The 26,274-nt window shown below is 55.3% G+C and overlaps 7 protein-coding genes across 7 annotated transcripts in view; 4 read left to right on the top strand and 3 right to left on the bottom strand.

Moving 5' to 3' along the window:
• The window catches only part of PTSG_12181 (uncharacterized protein), a gene marked incomplete at both ends in the record, with an annotated part of 7,151 nt that extends 6,324 nt beyond the window's left edge, over positions 1-827 (top strand). Inside the window, one exon of the mRNA XM_004994539.1 lies at positions 160-827. Within this exon, the coding sequence (XP_004994596.1) occupies positions 160-827 (668 nt within the window). The remainder of the gene's footprint in view (positions 1-159) is intronic.
• A 525-nt stretch (positions 828-1,352) lies between these two features.
• On the bottom strand, positions 1,353-4,785 carry PTSG_04502 (5-aminoimidazole-4-carboxamide ribonucleotide transformylase). Its single transcript, XM_004994538.1, has 7 exons — positions 4,420-4,785; positions 3,959-4,101; positions 2,841-3,700; positions 2,262-2,541; positions 2,023-2,130; positions 1,832-1,921; positions 1,353-1,603 (listed from the first exon to the last, which is right to left on the bottom strand). Exons 1-7 carry the CDS (start codon positions 4,613-4,615, stop codon positions 1,475-1,477), a joined length of 1,806 nt encoding a protein of 601 aa, XP_004994595.1. The 5' UTR covers positions 4,616-4,785; the 3' UTR covers positions 1,353-1,474.
• Positions 4,786-4,819: 34 nt separating this feature from the next.
• PTSG_04501 (imidazole glycerol phosphate synthase hisHF) lies at positions 4,820-8,919 on the top strand. Its single transcript, XM_004994537.1, has 8 exons — positions 4,820-5,102; positions 5,625-6,194; positions 6,436-6,592; positions 6,940-7,145; positions 7,324-7,423; positions 7,638-7,726; positions 7,873-7,979; positions 8,178-8,919. The coding sequence occupies exons 1-8, from the start codon at positions 4,891-4,893 to the stop codon at positions 8,384-8,386; spliced, it is 1,650 nt and encodes a 549-aa protein (XP_004994594.1). The 5' UTR covers positions 4,820-4,890; the 3' UTR covers positions 8,387-8,919.
• Positions 8,064-13,455, bottom strand: PTSG_04500 (uncharacterized protein). The gene is made up of 11 exons (XM_004994536.1): positions 13,108-13,455; positions 12,523-12,732; positions 12,248-12,379; positions 11,122-11,832; positions 10,706-10,831; positions 10,426-10,497; positions 10,099-10,229; positions 9,619-9,829; positions 9,325-9,420; positions 9,001-9,194; positions 8,064-8,804 (listed from the first exon to the last, which is right to left on the bottom strand). The coding sequence occupies exons 1-11, from the start codon at positions 13,222-13,224 to the stop codon at positions 8,741-8,743; spliced, it is 2,064 nt and encodes a 687-aa protein (XP_004994593.1). The 5' UTR covers positions 13,225-13,455; the 3' UTR covers positions 8,064-8,740.
• A 2-nt stretch (positions 13,456-13,457) lies between these two features.
• PTSG_04499 (STE/STE7 protein kinase) lies at positions 13,458-17,677 on the top strand. Its single transcript, XM_004994535.1, has 14 exons — positions 13,458-13,903; positions 14,120-14,165; positions 14,319-14,383; positions 14,536-14,596; positions 14,754-14,773; positions 14,907-14,981; positions 15,152-15,216; positions 15,355-15,463; positions 15,685-15,766; positions 16,019-16,189; positions 16,398-16,504; positions 16,696-16,760; positions 16,922-17,023; positions 17,264-17,677. Exons 1-14 carry the CDS (start codon positions 13,805-13,807, stop codon positions 17,421-17,423), a joined length of 1,227 nt encoding a protein of 408 aa, XP_004994592.1. The 5' UTR covers positions 13,458-13,804; the 3' UTR covers positions 17,424-17,677.
• On the bottom strand, positions 17,667-21,964 carry PTSG_04498 (aspartyl-tRNA synthetase). The gene is made up of 12 exons (XM_004994534.1): positions 21,694-21,964; positions 21,435-21,492; positions 20,828-21,023; positions 20,323-20,584; positions 20,084-20,184; positions 19,878-19,971; positions 19,586-19,604; positions 19,345-19,436; positions 18,784-19,110; positions 18,447-18,533; positions 18,150-18,246; positions 17,667-17,989 (listed from the first exon to the last, which is right to left on the bottom strand). The coding sequence occupies exons 1-12, from the start codon at positions 21,874-21,876 to the stop codon at positions 17,898-17,900; spliced, it is 1,608 nt and encodes a 535-aa protein (XP_004994591.1). The 5' UTR covers positions 21,877-21,964; the 3' UTR covers positions 17,667-17,897.
• A 51-nt stretch (positions 21,965-22,015) lies between these two features.
• Positions 22,016-26,274, top strand: part of PTSG_04497 (uncharacterized protein) — a gene marked incomplete at its 3' end in the record, with an annotated part of 5,131 nt that continues 872 nt past the window's right edge. Inside the window, exons 1-13 of the mRNA XM_004994533.1 lie at positions 22,016-22,151; positions 22,411-22,525; positions 22,711-23,043; positions 23,208-23,310; positions 23,467-23,528; positions 23,763-23,805; positions 23,977-24,082; positions 24,271-24,389; positions 24,621-24,721; positions 24,996-25,063; positions 25,210-25,281; positions 25,533-25,626; positions 25,817-25,891. Of these exons, the coding sequence (XP_004994590.1) occupies positions 22,042-22,151; positions 22,411-22,525; positions 22,711-23,043; positions 23,208-23,310; positions 23,467-23,528; positions 23,763-23,805; positions 23,977-24,082; positions 24,271-24,389; positions 24,621-24,721; positions 24,996-25,063; positions 25,210-25,281; positions 25,533-25,626; positions 25,817-25,891 (1,401 nt within the window). The 5' untranslated portion in view covers positions 22,016-22,041. The remainder of the gene's footprint in view (positions 22,152-22,410; positions 22,526-22,710; positions 23,044-23,207; positions 23,311-23,466; positions 23,529-23,762; positions 23,806-23,976; positions 24,083-24,270; positions 24,390-24,620; positions 24,722-24,995; positions 25,064-25,209; positions 25,282-25,532; positions 25,627-25,816; positions 25,892-26,274) is intronic.

Genomic DNA, 26,274 nt, shown 5'->3' with positions numbered 1-26,274 from the left:
CGTCAACGACTTCAACCTGGCAGCGGGCAGCCAGCAGTTCCACGGCCCATGCGTGTTGGCATCGACGCCTCCAGCATCAGCGAGCAGCCCGACCGACGCTTGCCTTTCCGCAACCTCGTCGGCTCGCTCCTGTAACCTGGCCAACCCGCACGAGACCAGACGTCAGCTTCGCATGCGGGCTGCTCTGCCGTTACATGGACCGTTACACGACGGTCCACTGGCAGGCAGCCAAGCACGTCGTGCGGTACCTGAAGGCGACGAGCGAGCACGGCCTCCTCTTCAAGCGACGCAGCGGCACGCGCAAGGACCAGCCGCTGGACCTTGTGTGCTACAGCGATGCCAGCTTCGGCACAGACCAGCTGACGGGCCGCTCCACGACGGGCTTCACCTGCTACATCAACGGCTGTCTTGTGTCTTGGAGCAGTCGGCTGCAACCCACGGTTGCGCTGAGCACCGCCGAGGCCGAGTACATGGCCATCTCCGCTGCAGCGCAGGACGTCGTCTTTCTGCGGCAGCTGCTCATGGACCTCGACGAGCCCGAGGCTGGAGCCACCAAGATGCTGACAGATAACCAGGCGGCCATCGCCATCGGCAACGACCACGTCACCAAGCCGCGCACGAAGCACATCCGGGTACGCCACCACTTCGTGCGGGAGCTCATCGCCGACGGAACCATTGTGCTGCAGCACTGTCCCGGCACGCGGATGGTTGCCGACGCGCTGACCAAGGCACTGGACAAGCAGACCTTCGAGCAGCACCTGCCACGATTGGTGGGAACATCGACGGCTGAGACGGAGCAGAGGAAGGCAGTTGAGGGGGAGTGTTGAGAGTGAGTGAGTTTCTGTTTCGTGTTGAGTCCTTCCTAATTTGCCTTCTCATGTGGTTTTTGTCTTGTTTGCCAACAACACCTGCTTTGTGGTTTTTCCGTTGGCAAACATTCCTTCCTCTCTGCTGGCATGCATGTGTGCCAACTGCCTCTCCTCTCCTCCTTCCCCTACACACGTGAGTTGTGTGCCATGTGTGTGTGTGCATGCTCGCCATGCTTGACGGATGCCATGTGCACGTGCCATGCAGTGTTGTGAAGTGTTGTCTGTTGTGTATGCTTGCCTGCAAGCATTGCTCTGCGCGCATGTATGCATGCTGTTCGTTGTTTAGATTGTTTGTGTTCGCGCACACTCTGCCCATGTCGCCTTGGCAGCTCTGTTGACTGTGTGTGCACTTGTCTTGTGGTTGTTTGAGCGTGCTGCCCGAGTTGATTTGGCAGCAGCTTGTTGTGCTTGTTCATTCTCCTTGTGTTCTTGTTTGTTGCGTTTGCCTACCGTAAACACACACACACACACACAATCATCTACTGTCTGGAAATCTAGCTTCATTGCAGTGTGAAGAACGGCCATGTTTGAAGCATTGGGGATGAAAATGGCAAGGAAACAAAAGGATGATGGGTGGAAAGCTGTCCAACAAGGTTGGAGCTGTTTCAGTGATGGAAGAGACGTGTGCCTGTGAAGGACATGGCCATGCCGTATTCGTCGCAGGCTTCAATCACGGTGTCGTCCTGCACGCTGCCGCCAGGCTGGGTCACAAACGCAACTCCGTGCTTTGCGGCCTGCAAGTGTTGGCGGGACGAGTGAGCAAGAGCTATATTTTGATCGAGACGACTAGACGCGTGTCATAGTTGCAACTCAAGGACATGCTGTCCTCAAGCCCACAACAACGCCAAACACCAACCAAGTCAGAGGCATGTGACACCACATGCAACACACACACGCACATACACGCGCAACACACACACACACACACACAGACACACAGACACACACACACACACACAAACCTGGTCAATGTTGTCACGGAAGGGGAAGAATGCGTCACTCGACAGCGAGACGTTCTTGAAAGATGCAGCCCATTCCCTGGACTCCTCCATCTGTGACAGGCCACAGATGAGAGAAATGTGGAGCTCCAAATACAACTGTAATCACACACACACACACACACACACACACACACACACACACACACACACACCGTGAGTGGCTCGGGAACCTCCTCGAAGAGCTCTTCCCAGTGTGTTTTCTCTTGAGGTGTCATGTCGTTGCTAATGTATGCAACACGGGCATTGATCCGAGCTTGTTTCTGCATTTCAAAACAGATACGCGAGGTGAGTTGAGAGTTGTGGCAGCCCGACCGGTTCCATTGTCTGTCGTAAACGTGTACACTCCTCCCTTTCGTTGTGCATGCAAACACTGTCAAACCGAAGCGCTCACCTTCACGCCGGCCTTGAACTTGAGGTTCAGAACCTTGGGGTGGGTGCGCGCACGCCACGTGTCCACCTTACGGCCAGCCAGCTTGACGCAGTCCACACGGCTTTGCTGACCAGCACCAACACCGATCACCTGACCCTCGGCGGCATAACACACGGAGTTGGACTGGGTGTACTTGACGGCGATGGTCGCAACGACGAGGTCACGAAGGGCTTCTTGGTGGATGCTTTGCTTCGTGACCACCTTGGAGTTGACAAGATCTGGTGTAATGGTGGCCGTGTTGCTATAATGGGCAAGCGGCAAGCAGCATAACGTCGACAGTGTGAGCCATAATGGAGCAAGCCAAGCATCTGAGAGGAGCATTGACAACACAACACCACTGAGCTACCGTCTCAACCATAGGGACACCAACAGGCCAACAGAGAGGCAGACACAGACACAGACACACACACACACACACATACACATACACACACACACACACACATGCACATGCACACAAACGTACACACAGACACAGACACACACAGACGTACACACAGACACAGACACACACAGACGGACACACACGCACACACACACCGAATCTGGGTGAGGGCCACGCCAAAAACTTCCTTGACTTCATCAGCTGGGGCCGCGTACTTCAGGTTTCCTTCCAGGATGAGATAGCGCCCTTTCTTCTTGGCCTTTAAGATCTCCAAGGCCGCGGGCTCAAACCCGGACGCGATGATGCCGTCGCTGACCTCAAACTGCAGCAGGCGCGCTGTGCTCTCGTCCACAACGCCGCTGATGGCCACAAAGTCGCCGTAGCTGGAGAGTGGGTCCGCGCCGCGCGCCCGCACATATGCCAGGGCCTGGTCTGAGAGCGTGCTTGGATCGACCTCGTACGCCTTGGCCAATTGTGCGGAGAGCGGCGTGGCAACCGCCGCACCAGCAGGGCTGACGTGCTTGAAGGAAGCTGCGGCGGGAAGGTCCAGGGCGGAGTTGAGCTCGCGGACCAGCTGCCAGGCGTTGAGGGCGTCCATCAGGTTGATGTACCCCGGTTGCCCGTTGACCACACGGAATGGCAGGGCATGGCCGAGGACGCTGGCATAGCTGGCGGGGCTCTGATGCGGGTTGGCACCGTACCGCAACGCACCACCCTGTACGTATAAGCGGGAAGACACTGCCTGGTCTGGGGTGGTTTCTTTGGTCATGTACGCGGCGACGGCCGCGTCGTATTCGCAGGTGCGGGTGAAGGCCTTGGCGGCCAGCTTGCGCCTGGTAGCCACTGAAAGGGCACCGCCTGTCTTGTCCATCTCTGCGAGAACGGCCTCGTACTGGTCAGGGCTGGTGACCACAGCAACGCTGTCGCAGTTCTTGGCCGCCGCGCGCACCATTGTTGGGCCGCCAATGTCAATCATCTCAATGCAGTCCTCAAAGCCCTTGCCAGATGCAACCGTCTGTCATGAATGAAGATAAGGGAAGGGGGAAGGAACGAAATGGGTATGGGCGAGGGATAGAGATTGGACAGATTGGGGAGAGGCGGTGGTGGATCACAGGCATGTGAGAGGCGGTGGTGGATCACAGGCATGTGAGAGGGTTCGATAGAGCATCACGAATAGTGCGCATGAATCACAAAACAGGTGTGCACGGCCAAGCGAACCCAGTTCCTAGCCAGGCTGACAGGCACAGACAGACGTGAAGGTGTACGCACCCACCTTCTCAAACGGGTAGAGGTTGGAGATGACCATGTCGATGGGCTCAATGTTGAGGTCTGCAAGCTCCTTGAGGTGCTGCTCTTCCTTGCGATTGGCAAGCAGGCCCCCGTGGATGGCTGGGTGCAACGTCTTCACTCGGCCGCCTGATGCATTGGGAGGAGAAGGCACACGCAGCAGCCATCGGAGTGAGAAAGGCAGGGCAGTACATGCACAAACGGACGCAATCATAAGCAAACACAGACACGCACAGAGACAGACAGACAGACACACACACACATACACATACACACTTACACAGACAGACAGACAGACACACGCACAGAGACAGACAGACACAGAGACATACAGACACTTACACTTACCTACACACACACACACACGCACACACACACACACACACACACACACACACACACACACACACAGACACACACAGACAGACAGACACACACACACATTACCAAGCATCTCGGGCCACTTTGTGACGTCTTGTACGTCCACCACGGGAACGCCAGCCTTTCGGAGCGCAGCGGCGGTGCCACCCGTCGACAGCACGGTCACACCATGGCGCGCAAGTGCTGGGCCAAGCACGTCGATGCCTTGCTTGTCAAACACCGACACCAGCGCCCGCTTCACATGAACCAAGCCCTCAGCCATAGTTGCAGACGGATCGATTGCGCTTCAACCTAACCGACACGGTGTGAGTCTGTGTGTTTGTGTTTGTGTGGTTGCAATGAGAACTGGAGGGAGAGCTCGTGTCGTCAGTGACCGCTGCGATGTCGCTGTTGCTGTTCAGTGAGACGTGAATGAATGACGTGTGTTTTCGCGGTCTCGTGAAATGCAGCACTTTGTGTGCGCAACAAAACAACACCAACACCAACACCAACACCAACACCAACCCACGATTACGACACGAGACACGACCACGGATCATGAGCACTGGTGGCCAGCAGCTTGGGGGCGGCGGGGTGTACCTCCTTGACTACGGAGCAGGCAATGTTCGCAGCGTTTGCAACGCTGTTGCGGTAGCTGGGGTATCGCTCAACTTCATCCGGAGCGCAGATGACTTTGACAAGGCCGACAAGCTCATCTTTCCAGGCGTTGGCTCGTTTGGCGCCTGCATGCATCGTCTTGAGGAGCTTGGGTCAGATGCACGTGTGCATGTGCGTTTGCATGTGCGTGTGTGTGTGTGTGTGCGCACGCGTGTGTGTACGTGTGCGTGTGTGCGTGTGTGTGTGTGTGTGCTTGTGTGTGCTTGTGCGTCTGTGTCTTTGTGTCTCTCTTTCTTCTTCCTTCTCTCTGTTTTCTTGATGTGCACAAGCCTCATCCCCAACACCCGCACTCACACAAACAAACAGACAGACAGGCACAGACACAGACACAGACACAGACACAGACACAGACACAGACACAGACACAGACACAGACACAGACACAGACACACACACACAGACACAGACACAGACACAGACACAGACACACACACACACACACACACACACACACACACACACACACACACACACACACACACACACACAGACACAGACACACCATCTCCCTCCCTCCCTTCTTCCTTCCCTCCCTCTTTTCGTTCCACATGTCACTGCATACTTTCGCGCTTCACGTAACACTCCGCCTGCGTACATTCACGCCATCCCAACAGATACATCGAACCTCTGCGGGCGTTCATTGCGTCGGGCCGCCCATACCTGGGCATTTGCCTGGGAATGCAGACGCTGTTCAAAGGAAGCGAGGAGTCGCCGGGCATCGAGGGGCTCGGGGTCATTGACAGCACCATTTCGCGTTTCCAGGTCCCCGACCATCTCGCTGTGCCGCACATGGGATGGAATGGCGTCAACCCACGCCAGTCATCCAAGGTGCTGGAGGAAGCAGGTGCGAGCAGCAAGTTTTACTTCGTGCACAGCTTCCTTGCGCTGCCAACACGGGGAACCGCGGCCTGGGCGCTCACCACCACCAACTACGGCATCGAGTTTGTCAGCTCCGTGTGCAAGGGCAACGTGCTGGCCACGCAGTTCCACCCAGAGAAGAGCGGGCAGGCAGGGCTTCGCCTCATCAAGCAGTTTCTCCTGCAGGACAGCCCCAGTGAGGCTGGCAGCGCTGACATGGTTGTGACGCCGAACCCACCGCCTACAAACCTTGCACCCCGCCTGATCGCTTGTCTCGACGTCCGCACAAACGATCACGGAGACCTTGTTGTCACCAAAGGCGACCAGTGAGTGCCTGGCACTCACACCTCCATGTGTTTCGTTGCTCTGCTCATGCTTCTGTTGCGTGTGTAGGTGTGCGTGCTAGCGTGTGTGTGAGCGTGTGTGTGCGAGCGTGTGTGTGTGCGTGTGTGTGTGTGCGTGTGCGTGTGTGTGCATGTGCACTGATTCAAGATGCATTCAAGCGTGCGGGGCTCAACCCTGGTTCAATGTGCTCTTTGCTGCCCTCCTTTACCGTCCTCGCGACAGGTATGACGTGCGAGAGAAGGATTCTCGCAATGTGCGGAACCTGGGCAAGCCTGTGGATCTGGCTGCTCGGTACTATACGGATGGTGCTGACGAGGTCACTTTCCTCAACATCACCTCTTTTCGTGACTCTCCACTTCGTGACCAGCCCATGCTTGAGGTAGGTGTGTGTGTGTGTGTGTGTGTGTGTGTGTGTGTGTGTGTGTGTGTGTGTGTATCTGCGTCGATAGTCTTTTCCATGCGTCCACATGTCTTTTTCTGTGTGCGTCCGTTTTCGTTCTTCTATGAACTGCGCCCTGCATTTATTTAGGTTACACGATGTCAATGTGCCAATCACCTTCGCAGTGCCTGATTACATCAACCATGCATATGTGAGGCCATAACTCGCATGAGTGCATCTCCCTCACCCCTCACCCCTCACCCCTCACCCTCTCTCTGTCTTCCCGCACGCTGCCCTCCCACCTACCACACTCAATTGCAACATTTGTGCCCCCCCCCCCGGCAAAGGTGCTACGCAAGACGTCTGAGCGCGTGTTTGTGCCGTTGACGATTGGCGGCGGCATCCGGGACGTGACAGATCCCGACGGCACCCCACACACGGCGCTCGAGGTTGCCAGCGAATACTTCCGCAGCGGCGCAGACAAGGTCTCCATCGGCTCCGACGCCGTCCTCATCACTGAGCAGTTTCTGCGCACGGGCGTGAAGACCGGAAAGTGAGTCGCCCAAGTCTGCCTGGCCCCGCTGTTTTGACTCCACGTCTCATGCCCCCCCCCCCTCCTGCCCGACTTGTTTCCCTCAGCTTCGTTCTGGCGCAAGCTTCCCCGAACGCCCCGATTCCTTGCTGGTACCCTTAATCCATGTGATTGCTTCACTGCCCTTTGGTGACATCAGGTCCAGCATCGAGCAGATCTCGCACGTGTACGGTGCACAGGCCGTTGTCATCTCCGTTGACCCGCGTCGCGTGTACGTTGCGTCACCCGATGATACAAAGGTGTGATGCCATGCAACCCCCAAATCACAAGTGCAATACGTGGCTTTGCGTGCCTTGCGCGGGTGCTTGCGTGTGGAAGTGCGTCTGCATGTACTGTGCTCGCATGTGTGTATGTGTGTGTATGTGTGTGTATGTGTGCGTGTGTGTGCGTGTGTGCGTGTGTGTGAGTGTGTGTGTATGTGTCTCACACGCCTGCTCGTGCATGCATGCACAGCACCACACAATCAAGACGCAAGTGCCCGGGCCCAACGGCGAAGCGTATTGCTGGTACCAATGTACCATCAAAGGCGGCCGAGAACCAAGGTGCGTCCTTGAGGTCGTTGCTCTTTCTCACTCTTTCTTGCGCGCGCGCGCTCTCTCTCTCTGTGTTTCTGTGGGTACTTGTTGTTGCTTGTCCTGCACTCGTATGCATTGTGTTCCACCGTTGACACTGGATGCCATCCGTGCAGGGACATTGACGCGTACGAGCTCGCAAGGACGTGCGAGGAGCTGGGTGCCGGCGAAATTCTCCTCAACTGCATGGATAAGGACGGAACGAACAGCGGCTACGACCTTGGTACGTGTGCGTGCACGAGCGCGCGCGCGTGCATGTGCGAGCGTGGTTTGCCTGCTCCCTCCCCTTCTTTGTACATGCTGATACTGCCTGTGGAGCACGATTTAGTAGTTATCGTGCACACACACACACACACTTTGACACACATGGATGTTAACACTCGGTTCACTTGGCGCATGTGCGCATGAATGGTGGTGCCAGAACTGATTGCGGACATTGTGGATGCCGTCTCCATTCCCGTGATTGCCTCCTCTGGCGCCGGCAAAGTGGAGCATTTCTCCGCGTGTCTGCGCACGGCAAAACCGGCAGCCGTCCTCGCTGCAGGCATCTTCCACAGGGAGGAGGTGCCCATCCAGCAGGTCAAGCAGCACCTCAGCGAGTGCGGCTTTGAGACGCGCCCCGTTGAGTGATGGCGCACACGACCGCAGAGAAAACGGGGGCGGGGCAGACGAAACGACGAGAAACAGGGGCCGAGGGGAGGAGCGCGAACGCGAGAGGCAAGGAGCGATAACGACGTGGTAGTAGGACAGGAGCAAAGGACAGCTTCAAGAAGAATATCATCAACACAACAGTACGGACGAACGTAACGCTTGCAAGCAAAGGGGGAGGAGGAGGAGGAAGAAGAAGAAGAAGAAGAACAAGGGCAAGGAGAGGCGGGGCGGTGCGGCATGGATCGTCATGCGAGGGGAGGAGGAGGAGGAGGAGGAGAAACATGAGGAGGAGTGGAAGTGACAGCCATGGACTGATTGATGGTTGCGCGACGGCTACATGATGAGACAGCGAGCGTCTTCGCCAGGATCCGATGCACCATCACCACCATGCTCTCCTCTGCCATTGCCCAAGAATGAAGGCAAGCGCGTTGTGTATGCATGTGCGTGTGCGTGTGAGCGTGCGTGTGCGTGTGTAAGTACAAAGATTTGACAACAACCTGCTTGAAGCAGGAGCAAAAGAAACTGAGACATTGATCTCATCAAGCAGCCAACCATAGACAAAACACACAGACAGACAAGACAGACAGACGCACTCAAAGACGAGGTGTTCAGCCGCCGAGCGCTGCTGCTGCTGCTGCTGCTGCTGCTGCTGCTGCTGCTGGTCCTCGTGTCGTTTGCGCCGAGAGCGCCTGCTCCGTCGGCCGCTGAGAGAAAACGTGTGGCGCCGCCGATCGCTGCCCGCCGCCGTCGCGCTGCCGTGCGACTGGTCAAGTTCAGCAGAGAATTGCTGTGTGCGCAGGCACGTGTGTACAGGTGCGGCGGGCATGGGTGTGAGGAAACGGACATAGGTGCATGTGTGAGATCAAAGCAAGGCACATGAACAGCCTTCGTGCTTTTCTCGATATGGAAATACGCACCGCTTGTTGCTTGAGCAACTTCTTCTCCAACACTGCCAATCGCGCCTGCGCCTCCTCTGCTTGCTTCTTCACCGCTTCATGCTCCCGTTGCAACCCCTAATTCAACCATGGAGGCGAGGGACAAGCGGGCGCATCACATTCAAGGTGCACACACAACCGAACGTGAGCATTCAACAAGTGCATCTGATGTCGCCAGCACATACACACACACACGCACACACACACACACACGCACACACGCACACACACGCACACACACACACACACACACACGAATGTGAATCGATTGTCAACCTCGTGTGCTGCCTGGAGTGTGTCAAATCGATGGGCTGTGTTGCGGTATTGGTTCTGAGCGTGATCGCACGCCTGCTGTGATTGCTCGATCTTCTTCGTCTTTGCGTCCACGTCCTGCGACAGCTTCTTCACCTGCGTGTCCTTGTCTTCAATTGTCGCCAGCAGCGACTTGACCTGCGCCGCCTGTTCCTCCACCGTAGTTTGCATGGCACTGAGCACACATCACATGCACGTCAGGGCGGTGAGCACGAACACGAGCCGGCACAGTGCGACCATGAATGCAAAGGGCAAGACCAGCGCGAACCTAGCACCCTCCAGACAGTACGGGGATACGCACACGCATACAAACAGACAGCCAGCCAATATGCCCGATAGACTGGACAGACACATTGATAGATAGATAGACACACACGCACAGACACACAGACACACAGACACACAGACACACACAGACACACACAGACACACACAGAGGCACACCTCAGCATTCGTGTTGCCTCATTTGCGCGCTGCTGGGCGTCCTTTGCCTGCACTTCGCGCTCCTCCAGTTTACTGCGAAGTTCCTGTACATGCAGCCGCTCTGCAATCAACGCGCCGTGGAGAAAGTGCACCTGCCATCGTGTGGTGTGCGTGTCATGCCGCAAGGGCATCGCCAACACAGCCACACAGACGCACACACAAGGGTTGAGAGACGGTGAGCACCTCGAGGCTGTTGGAGGTGTGAAGCCCCAGGAGGCATATAGAAGATGGGGAAGAAGGACAGCGATGTATGCGCAACGGTGATGGGCAGGAACGATGGTAACGCACCGAATGCCTCTCATGCGCAGGATCTGCGTCGTTGTCCTTGTGCTCCTTGTCCGCTACCGCCATCTGAAGCTCCTACAACAACCAAGAGGACCAGAGCCCACACACATACACATACAAACACACATCAGCAGCCGTTTGAGTCACTTGCACATTGGCAGACAGACAGACAAAAACACACAGACAGACACAGACACAGACACAGACACAGACAGACACAGACACAGACACACAGACACACACACACACAAATGACATCGCGCTCTGCAACTTGTGCGATCACCTGTGTGAGAAGTTTCACTTTTGCATCCAGGGCCATGAGCTTTGAGCGCAATATTCTCTGCACAGAGAGGAATTCGGAGGGCGATCCCTGTTCAACCAGCAAGTCCGCCATCCACGTGTCGACGTCCTGACGAAACCATTGAGGCCGGTGGGTGCGCGTGAGATTATCAATTGAACAAGGGTAGTAAGAATTGAACAAGAGTGGCAAGAATCATCAAGAATCCGTTAAGTTGGGCACATTGGACGGACAAGCAGAGGCAGGGGGACGGACAGAAGGGGAGTGCGATAGAGTTACACACACACACACACACACACACACGCGCGCGCACACACACACACACACACACACACACACACACACACAAACAAACAAACAAACAAACAAACAAACAAACAGCAGCACAGACGTGAACGCACCGGCTCGCTTGCGTCATCATCCACGACAGACTCTGCACTGCCCTCGTCGGATGCAAGGTGCACGCGAGGCGTCTTTGGCGGCGATGCATCGGGGACCATCAGGTTCGTTTTGCTCTTCCCCGTGGAGAACACGCGGTCACGGGAGGAGGGCTTGAGCACGTTGCCGAGGATGCGGTGGCGGCGCGTGTTTGGGCTCAAAGCGCCGTCGCTCGCGTCGGCCTCGCTTGGGTAGATGTCGGAGAGCAGCGCCTTGCAGTCCAGATTCGCCACGTGGTACGTGTCCCAGTCGTTGCCGCCGTCCTTGATTACCACGCAGAAGCGGTGCGCGTCCAAGAGCCTGAGGCGGCAGGTGGCCAGGTTGTATTCCGCCTTGACAGAGAGCATGTTGTTCTCGCGCTCCTTGCACGAAATGATTCCGGAGCGGAAGCAGAGGACCATGCGGTGGCTGTGCTTCCCCTGCTTGCCCTCAATCAACAGGTTTGCCTCTGGGATGAACGCCAGCAGCTGCCCCAGCTCGGCAAAGTCGACGGTGAGGCCGACAATGCGCTCGTGCAGCGGTTTTGTACGCGTGAGCCACACGGAGCCCAGCATGAGGTCCTGCACCTGCACGGCGCGGCGGCGGTCGTTGAGGGAGCGCGCAACATCCTTCATGCTCGCGTGCGCCTCAAGCAGCAGCGCTTTTCCCGTTTCCTCGTCTCCAGTTCGCTTCACCTGTTTGGGCGGCGTTGTGTGTGTGATTGCATCACGAAGGCGCATTCGCAAGACGTGATGTGACCCAACAGCAAAAGGGAAACACCAAATGCGTGGCCACGGATTAAATGGGGAAGTCACAGACAGATTGATATGGTGCACACTGTCAGAGTGGCACACACACACACATATGCACAGACGGGGTGATAGACACAGAGACACGCACACACGCACAGACAGACAGACACATAGACAAAGGCGCGCGTGCACAGACAAACAGACAGACAGAGAGGCAGGCAGACAGACAGAGAGGCAGACATGCACAGAGAGACAGACACATACACAGACAGACAGAGAGGCAGACATGCACAGAGAGACAGACACATACACAGACAGACAGACACATGCATACACACAGACAGACACGCATACATACCTGCTCATCGAGGAGAAGGTGATAGCGCATGATGCGCTGCACTGGTGTGAGGAGGTAGTCTTTCAAGGGCAGGCGGTGCCCGAGCGATTCTTGACATGTGTGCAACAGCGCAGCGAGCTGACTGTCCGATTCCTGCATACGTTGGTGTCCATGACAGCGTGTCAAGTGGTGAGCGAGATGAATGTGTGTGTGTGTGTATGTATGTGTATGCGCGCGCGTGTGCGTGTGCGTTGGGTGCATTCAGGGTGTGTGCAGCCTTGTTTGTGGAGACATACCTGTCGATGCGCGAGGATGCTGAGCTGCCGGTCGTGGTAACAGCAAGGGCGGGTGTACAATGGGATGAAGTTCACGCCGAGAAAGCATCGGGCAATGGTTTGCGGTGAACGCTCAAACTCCGTCTTGAGCTGCACGGCAAACTTCTCGTGGAACGTTACGAGCTGCTTCCAGTTGCCGAAGATGGCATACTTTTCCTCGGGCGACAGCAGCTGGCAGCGCATGCGTGCGCGTGTGTGTGTGTGTGCATATACATGTGTGTGTGTGTGGTTGGGATCGGAGATGAGCGCGAAAGAGCGAACCAAGCAGCATACACAGACAGGCAGGTGCACAGAGGGAGAGACAAGGGCACAGACAGACAAACAGACAGCCATGCAGAGGGAGGGTGGGTACGGAGAGACAGACAGACAGACAGACAGACAGACAGACAGACAGACAGACAGACAGACACACAAACACATACACAGACACACAGACACACAGACGCACAGACACAGACACAGACACAGACACAGACACACACATACACACACACACACACACACACACACACACACACACACACACACACACACACACACACACACCGAGTCTGGGATGGCGTCAATGTAGCCACGCTGGATGTCGCGAAGATCGCGGGCATACGCTTCTTCCGTTGACACCAGCTCTTGAATGGCGTGAAGCTTCTTCTTCGCGTCTGCCATCCTTCTTGTTGTGTTCCTTGCACACTCGTTGCCCCTGCACGAGCTCTTGCCTCGACCTGCTCTTGTCCACCACTGCCCACCGCGCAACACCCGCCACCGCAGGCAATCAACCAACCAAACAAACGCGGGGAGCGGGAAGTGCTTGGAACGAACGACAGTCACCAGCAGCCAAAGGAGGAGAGAGACAATCAATCAACAACAACTGAACCCTTGTTGTTTTTGCTGTTTCTCTGTTTCTGTTGGCGCAAAATCCAAAGAGCAGAAGAAGAGTGGCGTTGTGCCTTGGGGTTTGGTGCGTGCGTGTTTGAGGATTGTGCTCGTGCAACAGCAGAAGCAGCGGCGTGCTTTGACCACCGCCTGACTGGCTGTGGTGGAGAGAAGGCGGCGAGCTCAACTGCACGTGCGTGCTGCAGCCACGACCTGAAAGTGCGCAACACACTGCAGTGAACAAGCATCCTCCCAACTCAACTAGACAAGCATCGCGTACAAGGCCAACGCGCGAGGTCGACGTCAAGACACACACACACACACACACACACACACACACACACACACACACACACACACACACACACACACTATGGCAAAAGTAAACGTGGTCTGCCATGTTCACAAGGAGGACGGCATTCACTCGGCCGAGCTTGCGTTGGACTTTCCCCTCACCTTTGATACGTTCATGGTGCGTGCGCGATCTCGCTTTGACATGCCTCTTGGGGGTGGGGGGGGGGATGCTTCAGTCTTGTTTGTTTGGTGGTGCACTGCTAGTCAGTCATCCTACCCGCTTGAAACTCACCAGTGGCCTTGCCTTCCTGCGGGTGACTGGTTCAACCCTTTGCCCTCGCACGGTGCTGCTACATGGTGGTCACTTTGAACTGCCCAATCTCACCAACCACAGGAGATGCTCCGACACGTCTTCGACGCAGACTTTGACCAATTCCTTTGTGCGTGTCTACCACTTCCCTTGCGCGCTCTCGTGTGTTTGTGTTCGCGTGTTTGAATGTGCACATTCTTCGACGCATCTGGGTTGAGTGTGTGTCCGTTGTTTGAATACGCACGTTGTCTGATACATCTGTGTCGATGTGTGTCATGTGCAGATGCCGATGAAGAGGATTACTGCACTGTGACAAGCCAAGCAGACGTGGATCAAATGACACAATGGGTGAGTGCTATATGTGTGTGTGCGCTTGTTAGCTTTCATGTGTATGTATGTGTGGGAGTTGCTACTAGCATTGCTGTGGTGCTCATCTTGGCACTCCCGTGGGGCTCATTTGACTACCGTCTGTGCCGTTGTGCTGTCATTTCTTGCTGCAGTGGTTGAGGCAGGGAAGCGACAGCAAAGCGTTGATCATTCACGCCGTTCCGCAGTATCAACGTTAGTCACACTGCACGCTTGCTTGGTTGTTTGCTTGTTTGCTTGTTTGCTTGTTTGCTTGCGCACGCCCATGAGTTTGGTTCATGTGTGACAGGTGCCTCATCAATGCTTTGTGGCCACGTGCTTGTTTGCTTGCCATGATTGCGTCTCTCTGCAGGGCCTGGGCTGTACGTACAGGTAAGGCTCGCATGCAATGTCTTTGCAGTACGCGCACGCGTGTTGCTTTCATTGGTGGCCAACACACCAGCAATGCCACGCTGAACGCTGTCTGCGCGTGTGTGTATGTGTGTGTGTGTGTGCGTGCTCGCAGGTGAATCCAGAGACAGGCCAGGCGACGGAACTGGACGCGCCAGTCAGGCACGCGGTGGACGAGCAATCAACAGAGGTGATGCTCGTACTTTCCATCACGCGCAAAGACAGGCACAAGATACAATGTGGTGCTCAAACACAAGCAAGGAAGTGCAGACAGACGTTCAGACACACATACAACACAGGCAGGGAAATGCAGCCTCCTCATCACGTATGGTTACTGTCGGGTTGTGCTTGGCATTGCAGATTCAGCCAAGCGACGTCACGGGTTTCCAGCTCATTGGTCGTGGGGCAGCGGGCTCCGTTTACAGGTCAAGCCAACACACACACACACACACACACACACACACACACACACACACACACACACACACACACACAAGTGTCGCTGTCACCACGTCACGTCATGCCTCACTTTTCGCCTGCCATATGTGTGTATGTGTGTGCAGAGCGCGGCACGTCCCGACCAATGCCATCATGGCGGTGAAGGTGATTGACTTTGACGTGAGTCCCGCTGTACAACAGCGCATCGTCACGGAACTCGACATTCTCCACAAGGTGCGCATCTATGTGAACATATGTGTGTGTGAGTGAGTGAGTGAGTGTGAGTGAGTGAGTGAGTGAGTGAGTGAGTGAGTGAGTGAGTGTGTGTGTGTGCGTGTGTGTGCAGTGTCGGTGGTGCTGCCAACCGACAGCACCAATTGTGACAAGATCCACTTTCGAGGCTTCTTCGTGACGCCTTGGTTTCCACCCATGTCTTACGTTGTTCGTATTTGCAGTGCCGCTCCCCACACATCATCACATACTTTGGGACGTATTTTGGCGATAACGGCATCCACATCTGCACAGAATACATGGATGGTGGGTTCAAACGTGACTTGCTTGCTTGTGTTTCACCCGCTGGCCGGATTGCATCTGTTCACGTGATCAGCACCATGTCGTGCACCTCCGCTTCGCACGCTTGTTTGTACACATTCATTCGCATTCGCACACACAGAAACACACGCATTCACGTTCGCATTCAAACACACAATCGCACACATTCACATACACATACACGTATACACACACACACACACACACACACACACACATACACACACAACCATGCAGGTGGGTCGTTAGATCGGCACGGCATCATCAGCGAGCCCGTGCTGGCGGTGATCACGCGCTCTGTGCTGGACGGTCTGTCCTATCTGTCAAAGGTGAAGGTGATGCATCGCGACGTGAAGCCCTCCAACATCCTCGTGAACCGACAAGGGCACATCAAGCTCTGTGATTTCGGTACGTCGATTCATTTGATTCCTGATTTGTGCTTGTGTGCGCCTGTGTGTGATGAGGGCATGTTGTGTTTTGGAGAAGCAATGCAAGTTTCGTTCGATTCCTAGTGGAGGTCAGTGTGTTGTGGAGTTCTGTTTGTCCTCCACCGAGCCACCATCTCTGACATGCGTGTCCAATGCTCATGCTCGGTTCTTTGCTCCTTGGTTGGCAGGTGTGAGCCGGGAGTTGGAGCAATCAGTGACCAGGACATTTGTTGGCACAAATGCATACATGGCACCGGAAAGAATACAGCATCAGCCATACAATGAGCGATCAGAGGTATGTGCATGCTTGCTTGTGTTTGGGTGTAGCGTATGTGAGAACTTCTGCACCCGTGTTATCATTTTCACACACACACACACATACACACACACACACACACACGCACGCACGCACGCACGCACACACACACACACACACACACACACACACACACACACACACACACACACACACACACACACCTGCAGACGTGGAGCCTTGGACTGACGTTGCAAGAGCTTGCCACGGGGACGTTTCCATACTTGATTCGAAGGTGTGTCGGCACATCGCACGTGCTGCCTTGATTGTGTGATGTCATGCACGACACGAGCGTTGCTGTTTCCCAATGCACCACAACGCATAAGCACCACCCAGCGCAACGACGTGCTGACGGACCACCACCTCACATGACACCTGCAATGGGCAAATGGGCAGGAGTGGGCTGACCCCAATTGAGCTGGTGCAAGTGATTGTGAGCGAGCCCGCACCAGAGCTGCCATCGGAGTTCTCGCATGACTTTCGCGACTTTGTTCGAAGGTGTGTGTGTGTGTGTGTGTGTGTGTGTGTGTGTGTGTGTGTGTGTGTGTGTGTGTGTGTGTGTGTGTGTGTGTGTGTGTGTGTGTGTGTGTGCCCTACACTGTGTTGCTGCATTCTCGATGGTTTGTGTTGTGGTTCATACGTTGCTGGGTTCCATCTCTGCCATACATGTGCCTTTTCCACCCCCCCCCCCAAATCATCACCACCACTACTCCACGTCAAACGTCACGGCACTGCCAGGTGCCTGATCAAGGAGCCCGACCTGCGGCCCGCAGCACGGCACCTGCTGGACCACGAGTGGATAACATCCATCCACGACGGCCACCACTCGGCATTCTCCGCTTGGATCCATGGTATTGACACCAGGCTCGGCGCCGCACACATGTCCATGGCGCAGTGATGGCGACGGCGCGACCAAACACAACAACACGCCATCACATGCTGCACCCTCGCCATTGCGTTACTCTCGCTGTCCTGGAACCGACCTTTCTTCCCCTGCCTCACTCTCCTTGTATGTTCGAACTGTCTGACAAGAAGAGAGCAGGGTGTATTATTTGGCTGTGTACTGTGGTCTTGTTCTGTGGCACGTTGTTGTGTGATGATGGTTTGAATGAATTGTTCAGCAGAGACCCACAAACATAACAGCAACTGAGCCGACTTTGCTGGGGTTCAGGCATTAAGGGCGTGTATTGGGGTGGACGAACGGACCGCAAGGGTGGAAGGAGGGGAGGGGGGAGCGTCTAAGGGAGTTAAGATTTGGAAGGAAACGACGTTTTTGTTTGTTTCGGTTGGTCTTTGGGGGGGGGGGGTATGGGTCGCGTGGTGTCACAAAGTTATCCATGCACCGCTCATCATCACATCACGATCATGACTCTTAGGGGGAGAAGCGCTTGGGGTCGCGTGGGAAGAGGGACGTCTTGCGAATGTTGGGCAGGCCGAGGAACAGCATGACAACACGCTCCAGACCTGCACCGCCAAAACAAACGCACACAAGACAAGGCGTCGAACGGGTTATGGTGAGGCCATGGCGCACATGAGTCAACGACAGCAAGCAGAAGAGAGCTGCTTTGATTTCCTCATGTCGACACCAGCAGCAGCACCAATAAAAGCATGTGAGCAGACGCACCGACACCGCCGCCACCGTGGGGCGAGCAGCCATATCTGAAGGCGTCAACGTAGGGGCCAATCTCCTCCAGGCTCAGCCCATGTGCCAGAGCACGCTCCTGTGTTGTTGATAGAACAGGGGAACAACAGGAGGAGCGGGGGGGGGGGAAAGAAAAGCAAACACCCAACCGTCGTTTGGTTACAACACAGTCAGACCCAAAAACTCCTTCAAGATGGCACAAGGCAAAACTCAAGGTGACGCAAAAGGTGAATCGAATTGGGTTGAACACACACACACACACACACAGAGTGCACGCACCTCGAGGAGCTTGGGGTCGTGCACACGCTGGGCACCAGACATAATCTCCTCGCCGCGCATCATGATATCGTAGGAATTGCTGTATGCCTGTGGTGGGGGTGTGTTGGGTTGAGTGGAACAGAGCAGAAAGGTAAGCAGGTGCCAGCGCGAAACAAGGGGGAAACAGCACACGCACAAACGCAGACGCTCAAAACGTATGTGTGTGTGAGAGCACCAATAGCGTCGGCGCCGACACATGTAATGGCGCAGGGAGCAGCAGGCCCACCATCCACCAGCACGTGCTGTCTGCGCCATGGTTGCACGGCATTTGAGCATCAGAGCAATCGGCCAAACGCACCGGGTTGGCTGGGTCTGGCATGGTGTAGAAGGGGCGGATGCAGAGGGGGAACTTGTCGAGGATGTAGAAATCGGTGCCGTACTTTGCCTTGACCAGCCGACCAAGGAGCTTCTCCTGTGGGGTGGAGATGTCGTCAAAGTCACCAATCTCCTCGCCGGCCTCGCGCAGCATGCTGATGGCCTCAGGCCACTCAATGCGCAGCGTTGGCTCCAGCCACGTGAACTTCTCGCGTGGAAACTGCTTGTTGACCATCTCAACCTCCTCCGCAAACTGCTCAGAGAGCCCACGGAAGATGCTGATAAACAGGCGGTCAAGCACCTCCAAAACCTACCGTGTGCGAGCACGCAAGTTTGTGATGAGATGAGTTTGTAGCGTGTTGTGGATTTGTTGATATGTGTACATGCTGAGTGCGCCATGACCATGGCCGGGAAAAGGACAAAAAAAAAAAAAACACACACACACATACACAGACACACACACCACCGAGCCCCACTCCTCCCGCGTCAAGCCTACCCGCCCCACCAAACCACACCCGAAACCTTAAATCCAACCCCAACGCACCTCGTGGTAGTGCTCGTTGAAGGCCATTTCCATGTCAAGACCAGTAAACTCGGTCAAGTGGCGGTGCGTGTTTGAGTCCTCCGCACGGAACACTGATGGGGAGTGGGGAAGAGCAGCAGCGATCAAACACAGCAAGGTGCAACAGCGGGGGTTATGTGCAGAGCCTCCCAGGACGGGTAGAGGGATGTCAAGCGTTCCTGGCAACTGCGCATCCGATCCAACAACAACAGCGACAACGTACCAGGGCCGATCTCAAACACCTAGACAGCCAGAGAGGGAAGCAGAGCCCAGGGGAAGGTTCCGCGACAGGTACACAGGCGCAAAAGCACAGGGTGGGGCGAACAGATGAGAGAGAGAGAGAGAGAGAGAGAGAGAGAGAGAGAGCTGCAATGACAGGTCTGGACAACGCATCAAGCACAGCACACGCGCCCCGGGGGGGGGGGGGAGAGAGAGAGTGTGTGTGTGTGTGCGTGTGTGTGCGCGCGCGCACGCGAAAAAATGGGTGGCAGGTCGCATTACACCACAACGCGCACCTTGCCCATGTCAGCAGCAATGCACATTTGCTTGTACAGCTGAGGAGACTGCGCCAGGAATGCCTGCGTCTTGAAGTACTGCAGCTTGAACACACTGTCGGTGACGTCGTTTCTTGGGTGAGGAATCGTACGATACAATACGTTTGCACAGACACAAGGACACGCGCACACACATACACAGCATGCGGAGGCGCTGTCAAACTTACGATGAGCCGCTCTCACTGGCGGTGCCGATGATCTTGGGGCTGTGGATCTCCGTGAAGCCCTCCTTGAGAAGAAAGTCACGGAAGAGGCGACACACGCCGGACTGCAAACCAGATACAGCGAGACAGGCAGGCTTGGTTGAGCCGTGATTTCGATTGATGCGATGCGCACAAAACAGTCCTTGTGGCCACGAGCAAAACCACCCGCAGCACTGCACCCAAACACACACACACACACACACCTGCATCTTGAAGATGGCCTGGTTTGGCTCTGCGCGCAAGTCAAGGACGCGGTTGTCGAGACGGGTATCCTGGTTCGGGTACTGCGTGTCGTCCTCGGCCCTTGTCGCGTCCTCAATTTGCAGAGGAAGGCGGGGAAGCGCCTCGCAGACGACAAACAGCTTATCGCCGGCCAGCTCGAGGTCCTTCATGGAGCAGCTCTCCACAGGCGATGGCGCCTTGTTCAGGATGCCCTCAACATCAATAATAGACTCCGGATTCAACCTGAATCAAATCCCGTGCGCGCACGTGAACAACGCAAGTGTGTGAGCGTGCGAGGGAGGGACAGAGAGACCAAGAGACAGCGAGACAGAGAGAGAGAGAGAGAGAGAGAGAGAGAGAGAGAGAGAGAGCGAGAGCGAGAGCGAGAGAGAGAGAGAGTGTGTGTGTGCGTGTGTGACACGCAAGCGGGCAGATTGATGGCGTGAGCAACATCGGTCACAATCAGGACGCTAAGGTTGGACTTACTTGCCGATGAAGCGAACCATGGCCTTGCTGACAACGTCGTTGACAGCGAAGATGGCCTGCAGGGAGTGCGTGCGCTGGCGGATGCGCAAAAAGGCCTGCTTGCCTGTGACGCGCACCGTATGCACGCGACCACGCACGAGCACGCGAGACGTGGCATCGTCAACGCTGAGGTCCTCGATGCGGGTGAACTTGCGCCCTGTGTGTGCATGCAATTGAAAGTTTGCAGGAGAAGGGGCAGCCAAAAAGATTGCGGTTGCAGAGAGAGAATGTGTGTGTGTGTGTGGGGGGGGGGAATCAAAAGATTGCGTGAGCCGGGGACCAAGCCATCATTGGACGAGCAAGCGGTGATGGTGGTAGTTGGCAGCCATCCATTGAAAGAGAAGGGAATCAGTCTTTTGGATGTTAAGAAATTGTCGTCACATCGGTTCTGACAAACTGTGAAAGATAATAAGAAACATCACGTTCCCATGAAATGGAACAAGCCAGCCATATTGGTTGTGCGTGTTTGTGTGCGTATTTGTTTGTTTGTGTGTGTTTGTGTGTGTTTGTTTGTGTGTGTTTGTGTGTGTGTGTGTTTGTGTGTGTGTGTGGCGCACGATCGTCTCACCTTCGCGGGACTGCGACTGAATGCGCTCCTTCTGGCCATAGCGGTCCTTGGCAAAGTCCTGATGACAAAGAGACAGCGTGGGGGTGGAGATGCAGGTCGAGAGGGGAAATCAAGGTCAGGGTGAGCGTGAGGGTGCATGCACGACACACAGACAGACACACACACATATGCACACAGGCAGACACAAAAGCATATGCACACAGGCAGACACAGACACACAGACACACACACATATGCACAGAAACGAACACGCACTCACTGGTCCCTCGCGTGCAAGACGGTCGGCCTCTTGCTGTGCTGCAATCTCCTTTTGGCGAGCAGCCTTCTTTGCGGCCTTTTCGGCCTTCTTGCGCTCCTTCTCGGCCTTCTTGGCAGCCTTCTTCGCCTCGCGCTCCTCGGGCGTGAGCGGCTTCTGCTCCTGTCCTTCAGGTGGTCCTGGCATCTTTTGTGGGGTGCTTCTCACTGTTGTTGGGGTTGATCGCTTCGTATTGGGGGGTGAATGTGTCAGCGTGTGTGTGGTGTGTGGTGTGTGGTGTGTGGGGTTACGCGAGGAGAAAATAATTTTGGGTGGATTTTCCACACGTGCAGGTTGCTGGCCACGCAAAACATGTCTGGACACGCCCGGCTGAGTCGCCAAGCCTCCTTCGCCAACCTCCTGCGAGGATCCAGCACTGAGTCCATCTCAACCTGGATCTCCTCCCTCGGCCGAGCTCCAAGGTCAGATGGAGAGAGAGAGAGAGAGAGTGTGTGTGTGTGTGTGTGTGTGTGCGTGTGTGTGCGTGCGTGTGTGCGTGCGTGTGTGTGTGCGTGTGCGTGTGTTTGTGTTTGTGTTTGTGTTTGTGTGCGCGCGTTTGTTTGTACATGCGAGGTAACGAAGACTTCATGAGTGTGTGTGTGTGTGTGTGTGTGTGTGTTGGACCGTTACGATGAATACTCACGATGTGACCACCCATTCATGATTGCGTGACTGTGGCAGCTTGACGCGATGCTCAAGCTCGTTTATACGCCATGTGACGCCTGATGCCTCTGCGCCGCTCTCGTGGGCAGAGAGCACCACCAACATCGAGATTGCCGCCTCCGACGTCCCCGGGGTGCGTTGCTCTGTGCGTGTGTGTGTGCGTGTGTGCGTGTGCACAGTGTGTGTGCACAGTGTGTGTGCACAGTGCGTGCGTGCGTGTGTGTGTGTGTGTGTGTGTGTGTGTGTTGTTACCTACCTACCTCCCTCCCCCCCCCCTCTCTCTCTCTCATACACACACGCGCACACACTGCGGTGCAGTTTTCGGAGGAGTTTCTGAACCTGACGCGATCGCCAACCAGGACAGGGCTTGTCGCAGCTCAACAACAGGAGCGGCAGCAGCAGCAGCAGCAAGAGGGGGAGCCGCAGCACTATCAGCAGCACCATCACCAGCAACAGCAGCAGCAGCAGCAGCAGCAGCAGCAGCAGCAGCAACACCACGAGCAGCAGTCGTCGGCGCTCACCCTCAACCTCAACATGGAGGCAGACACCCGCGGTAGTGCCAAGGCCAGCTCGTGGATGTACAGCGGCACCTTGCACCAGCTCTTCACCAACATTGACCAGGTGTTCCCTGTCCAAATCACATCATCCGAGGTGCGTTTTGCGCGGCTGCGCACGCGCGCGTTGTGTTGAGCCGCATGGGTTGGTTGCATGCACTCGTTTTTTGTCGTTGGTCCAGATTGCGCTGCGATCCTGCACTCACGATATTGTGTGGCGTGGTTGTGGTGCGGTGCTTTGCCTTGCGTGCGTTGAACCAGTCGGTGCCAGAGTCGGCGAAACTGCATGTTCAGCTGCAGTTCTCCAAGGATCCCTCCCACCCCATCCCTCGCTGCCCAACGCATCTGGCAGAGGATACTGCACGTGAGCCACTGCGGGTGTGGACAGCTGTTCTGCTTGCTTGTGTACCTACGTGCGCGTCGCTCCACGTCGGTGTCACAGTTGTCCTTTTCCAACCCCTCTCTCCGATCCTTCCACTCGCTCACACATACACACACACACATACACAACTGCATGTAGCACACGCTGAGCACGTGCTGCAGACGACGATGCCAACTGCAGACTATCACATGGACACCAGCGTGAGTGTGTGTGTGTGTGTTTTCATGTGTTTTCATATCTGTGTGTATGTGTGTGTTTTCTTGTGTGTTCATGTGTGTGTGTGTGTTCATGTGCTTTCATATGTGAGTTCGTGGTCCCTTTTCCCCTCTCCATCTCCATCTGCTTCTATATCCCGCCCCTTTGCTCTCTCGCTTGGCTGTTGCTCACAGTTGCGTCACATGCCCCATCATTACGTTCTGTGCTGAAATTGACAGGGTCGGGCGTATCTCGTTGTTCCCATTGAGCGATCAAAAGATGGTGCGTTTGCACCTCATTTTGTTCTTCGTCTCTGCTCTCTCATCTGCTCGTGTTTTGACATTGTCACCCGCAAATTACACACGCCCCTCAGCCCCAATGAGCACTCACCGCCGCATTGTGTCGCCATTGCCCTCTGGCTGCACCTCTCCCCTCTGTTTTGCTGCGTTGCAGAGGGCCTGCTGTGCCAGACGCTGCTGCTGAAAATGCGCTGTTTCTCCAGCTGCAGCGGTGGCATGAACAGACGTCCCGTTGACATTGTCTTCACCCTCATCAACGGGTCCGCATGTTCTCGTCGTGGTCGTGGTCGTGGTCGTGGTCGTGGTCGTGGTCGTGGTCGTGGTCGTCGTGGCAGTCGTTGCCAATGCTCCTTGTGCGCCACATTCTTGTCACTGCACACACCCTTCCACTTCGCAAGCATGCTCACATGCTTGTGCGCATGATGTTTTCTGGCGTCTGCGTGTGCAGTGCGCAGCTGCTTGCACAGGTCTCTGTTGCCGTGCGCGTGTGTGCGTGCCCTGCGCGGGACTGCCGCAACATGGAGCGCCAGCAGGCAAAGCGCGCCGCCAAGTCGCACCAGGGAAAAGGTGCGCAATCGCAAAACGAAGGGGGGGGGGAAGGAGGACACCGAAGATGGTGGTGCTATTGGCGATGGTGGTGGTGGGGTGAAACGAGCGGCTCAGGGGAGAGAAGGAGGCTGGCGATGTTGTTTGTTGAGTACTTTTTGGCAACAGTAGCAGCAGTATTAAGCCATGCAAGTTGTTTAATTCACTGGCATTTGATTTGCTTGGTTTGCACGTATGTTATCTGTTGTACAGATGTGAGACATCCGGCGAAGAAAGGAAAGGTGCGTGGCATCACCGCCATCTGCAAACGCCAGGATGCAGACCTTAGAGACAGCGATACGTTTTCCCTCAACGTAAGCGATGCAAACCATGGTGTGTGTGTGTGTGCGTATATGTGGACATATGTGTGTTTGTGTGTGTATGTGTGTGAAAATACATTTGTGTGTGTATGTGTGTGAAAATACATTTGTGTGTGTATGTGTGTGTATGTGTAAATTTGTGTGTTTGTATGTGCATGTGTGTGTGCGTGTGTGTAAATACATTTGTGTGTGTGCGTGTGTGCGTGTGTGCGGACCGATGTGTGCCCTCACGCGCAATGTGTTTTGGATTTTTTTTTTTTTTTTGCAGATCAAAGGCCGCGCCAACTACCACATTATCCGCCGCATTGCAGAGGCTCTCAAGACAAACCAAGTCAAGTAAGGGCCTGTTGTTGGCGCTTGGGTGCACATGCATTCGCTCTAGATCACCGCATTACTCTCGTGAATTTCCACTTATGTACAACCACCCACACGCACACATGCACACACATGCACACATGGTTGATGTGCGTGCATCACATCAGTGTTCCGTGGAATCGGTCTGCAGGTGCCATTGTCATTCCCGACAACATCCACGATGTCGCCAGCGTGCCGGAGTAAGCAACAACACAGCCGGCGGTGGTGTTGGTGTGGTCGGGGTGATCTTGTGTTGTGCTTGTCGCATCGGCTGCTCGTTCACGCACACGCACACGCACACGCACACACACACACACGCACACGCACACGCACACGCACACGCACACGCACACACACACACACACGCACACGCACACACGCACACGCACACACACACACACACACACACACACACACACACTGAACAACACCACTTGTGCATTTCCTACAGGTTCCTGGCACGACTGGGGTTGACGCAGTATCAGCCGCTGTTTATGGGCAGCGGATTTGACGACCTTGAAGTCCTGGAGCACCTCGACCTCAACGTGAGCCGCGAACAACGTGCATCCACGCACGCACGCTGCTTTGTGTCCTCAGCGCTCTCGCTTCATGCCGTTGTTCTCCCCTGTTTGGCCCCCCCCCACACATACACATCCGCCTGCAGCCGCTGATGGAATGACCTGCACTGTTGCACACACACACACACATGCATGCATGTTCTTGCTGACTGGTCAGGATCTGTCGGCAATTGGCGTGGAAGATGGCATTCACCAGGACACGCTGCTCTACGCCGCTGCCAAGCTTGCTCGCGTGAGTCATGCCTGTGCAGTGTCATGCATGGTGTGCATCGTTTATGTATATATGCATGTATGTACGCATGTATGTATGTATGTATGTACATGTGTCGTTGTGTGCATCGTGTGTTGTTTGCACCACTCGTCGTGCTGTTTTGCTCACGCACAACACACACACACACATGTTGCTGTTTGCAAACATCTCCTCCCCTCACCCAACCCCCAACCTTAACCCCCAACACACACACACACACACACACACACACACACACACACACACACACACACACACACACACACACACATACTATTTAAAAATTATTTTTACCTATATTACTATGCATAATGATTATCCAAAATTTATTGATCTTTTTGAAAAATAAGAATGTGGAGGAATTC

This window comes from Salpingoeca rosetta, assembly GCF_000188695.1.
Source record: "Salpingoeca rosetta unplaced genomic scaffold supercont1.10, whole genome shotgun sequence".
Taxonomy (NCBI): domain Eukaryota; class Choanoflagellata; order Craspedida; family Salpingoecidae; genus Salpingoeca; species Salpingoeca rosetta.
Note: the sequence above shows the minus strand (reverse complement) of the source record. Positions and strands in the feature narration are given on the sequence as shown.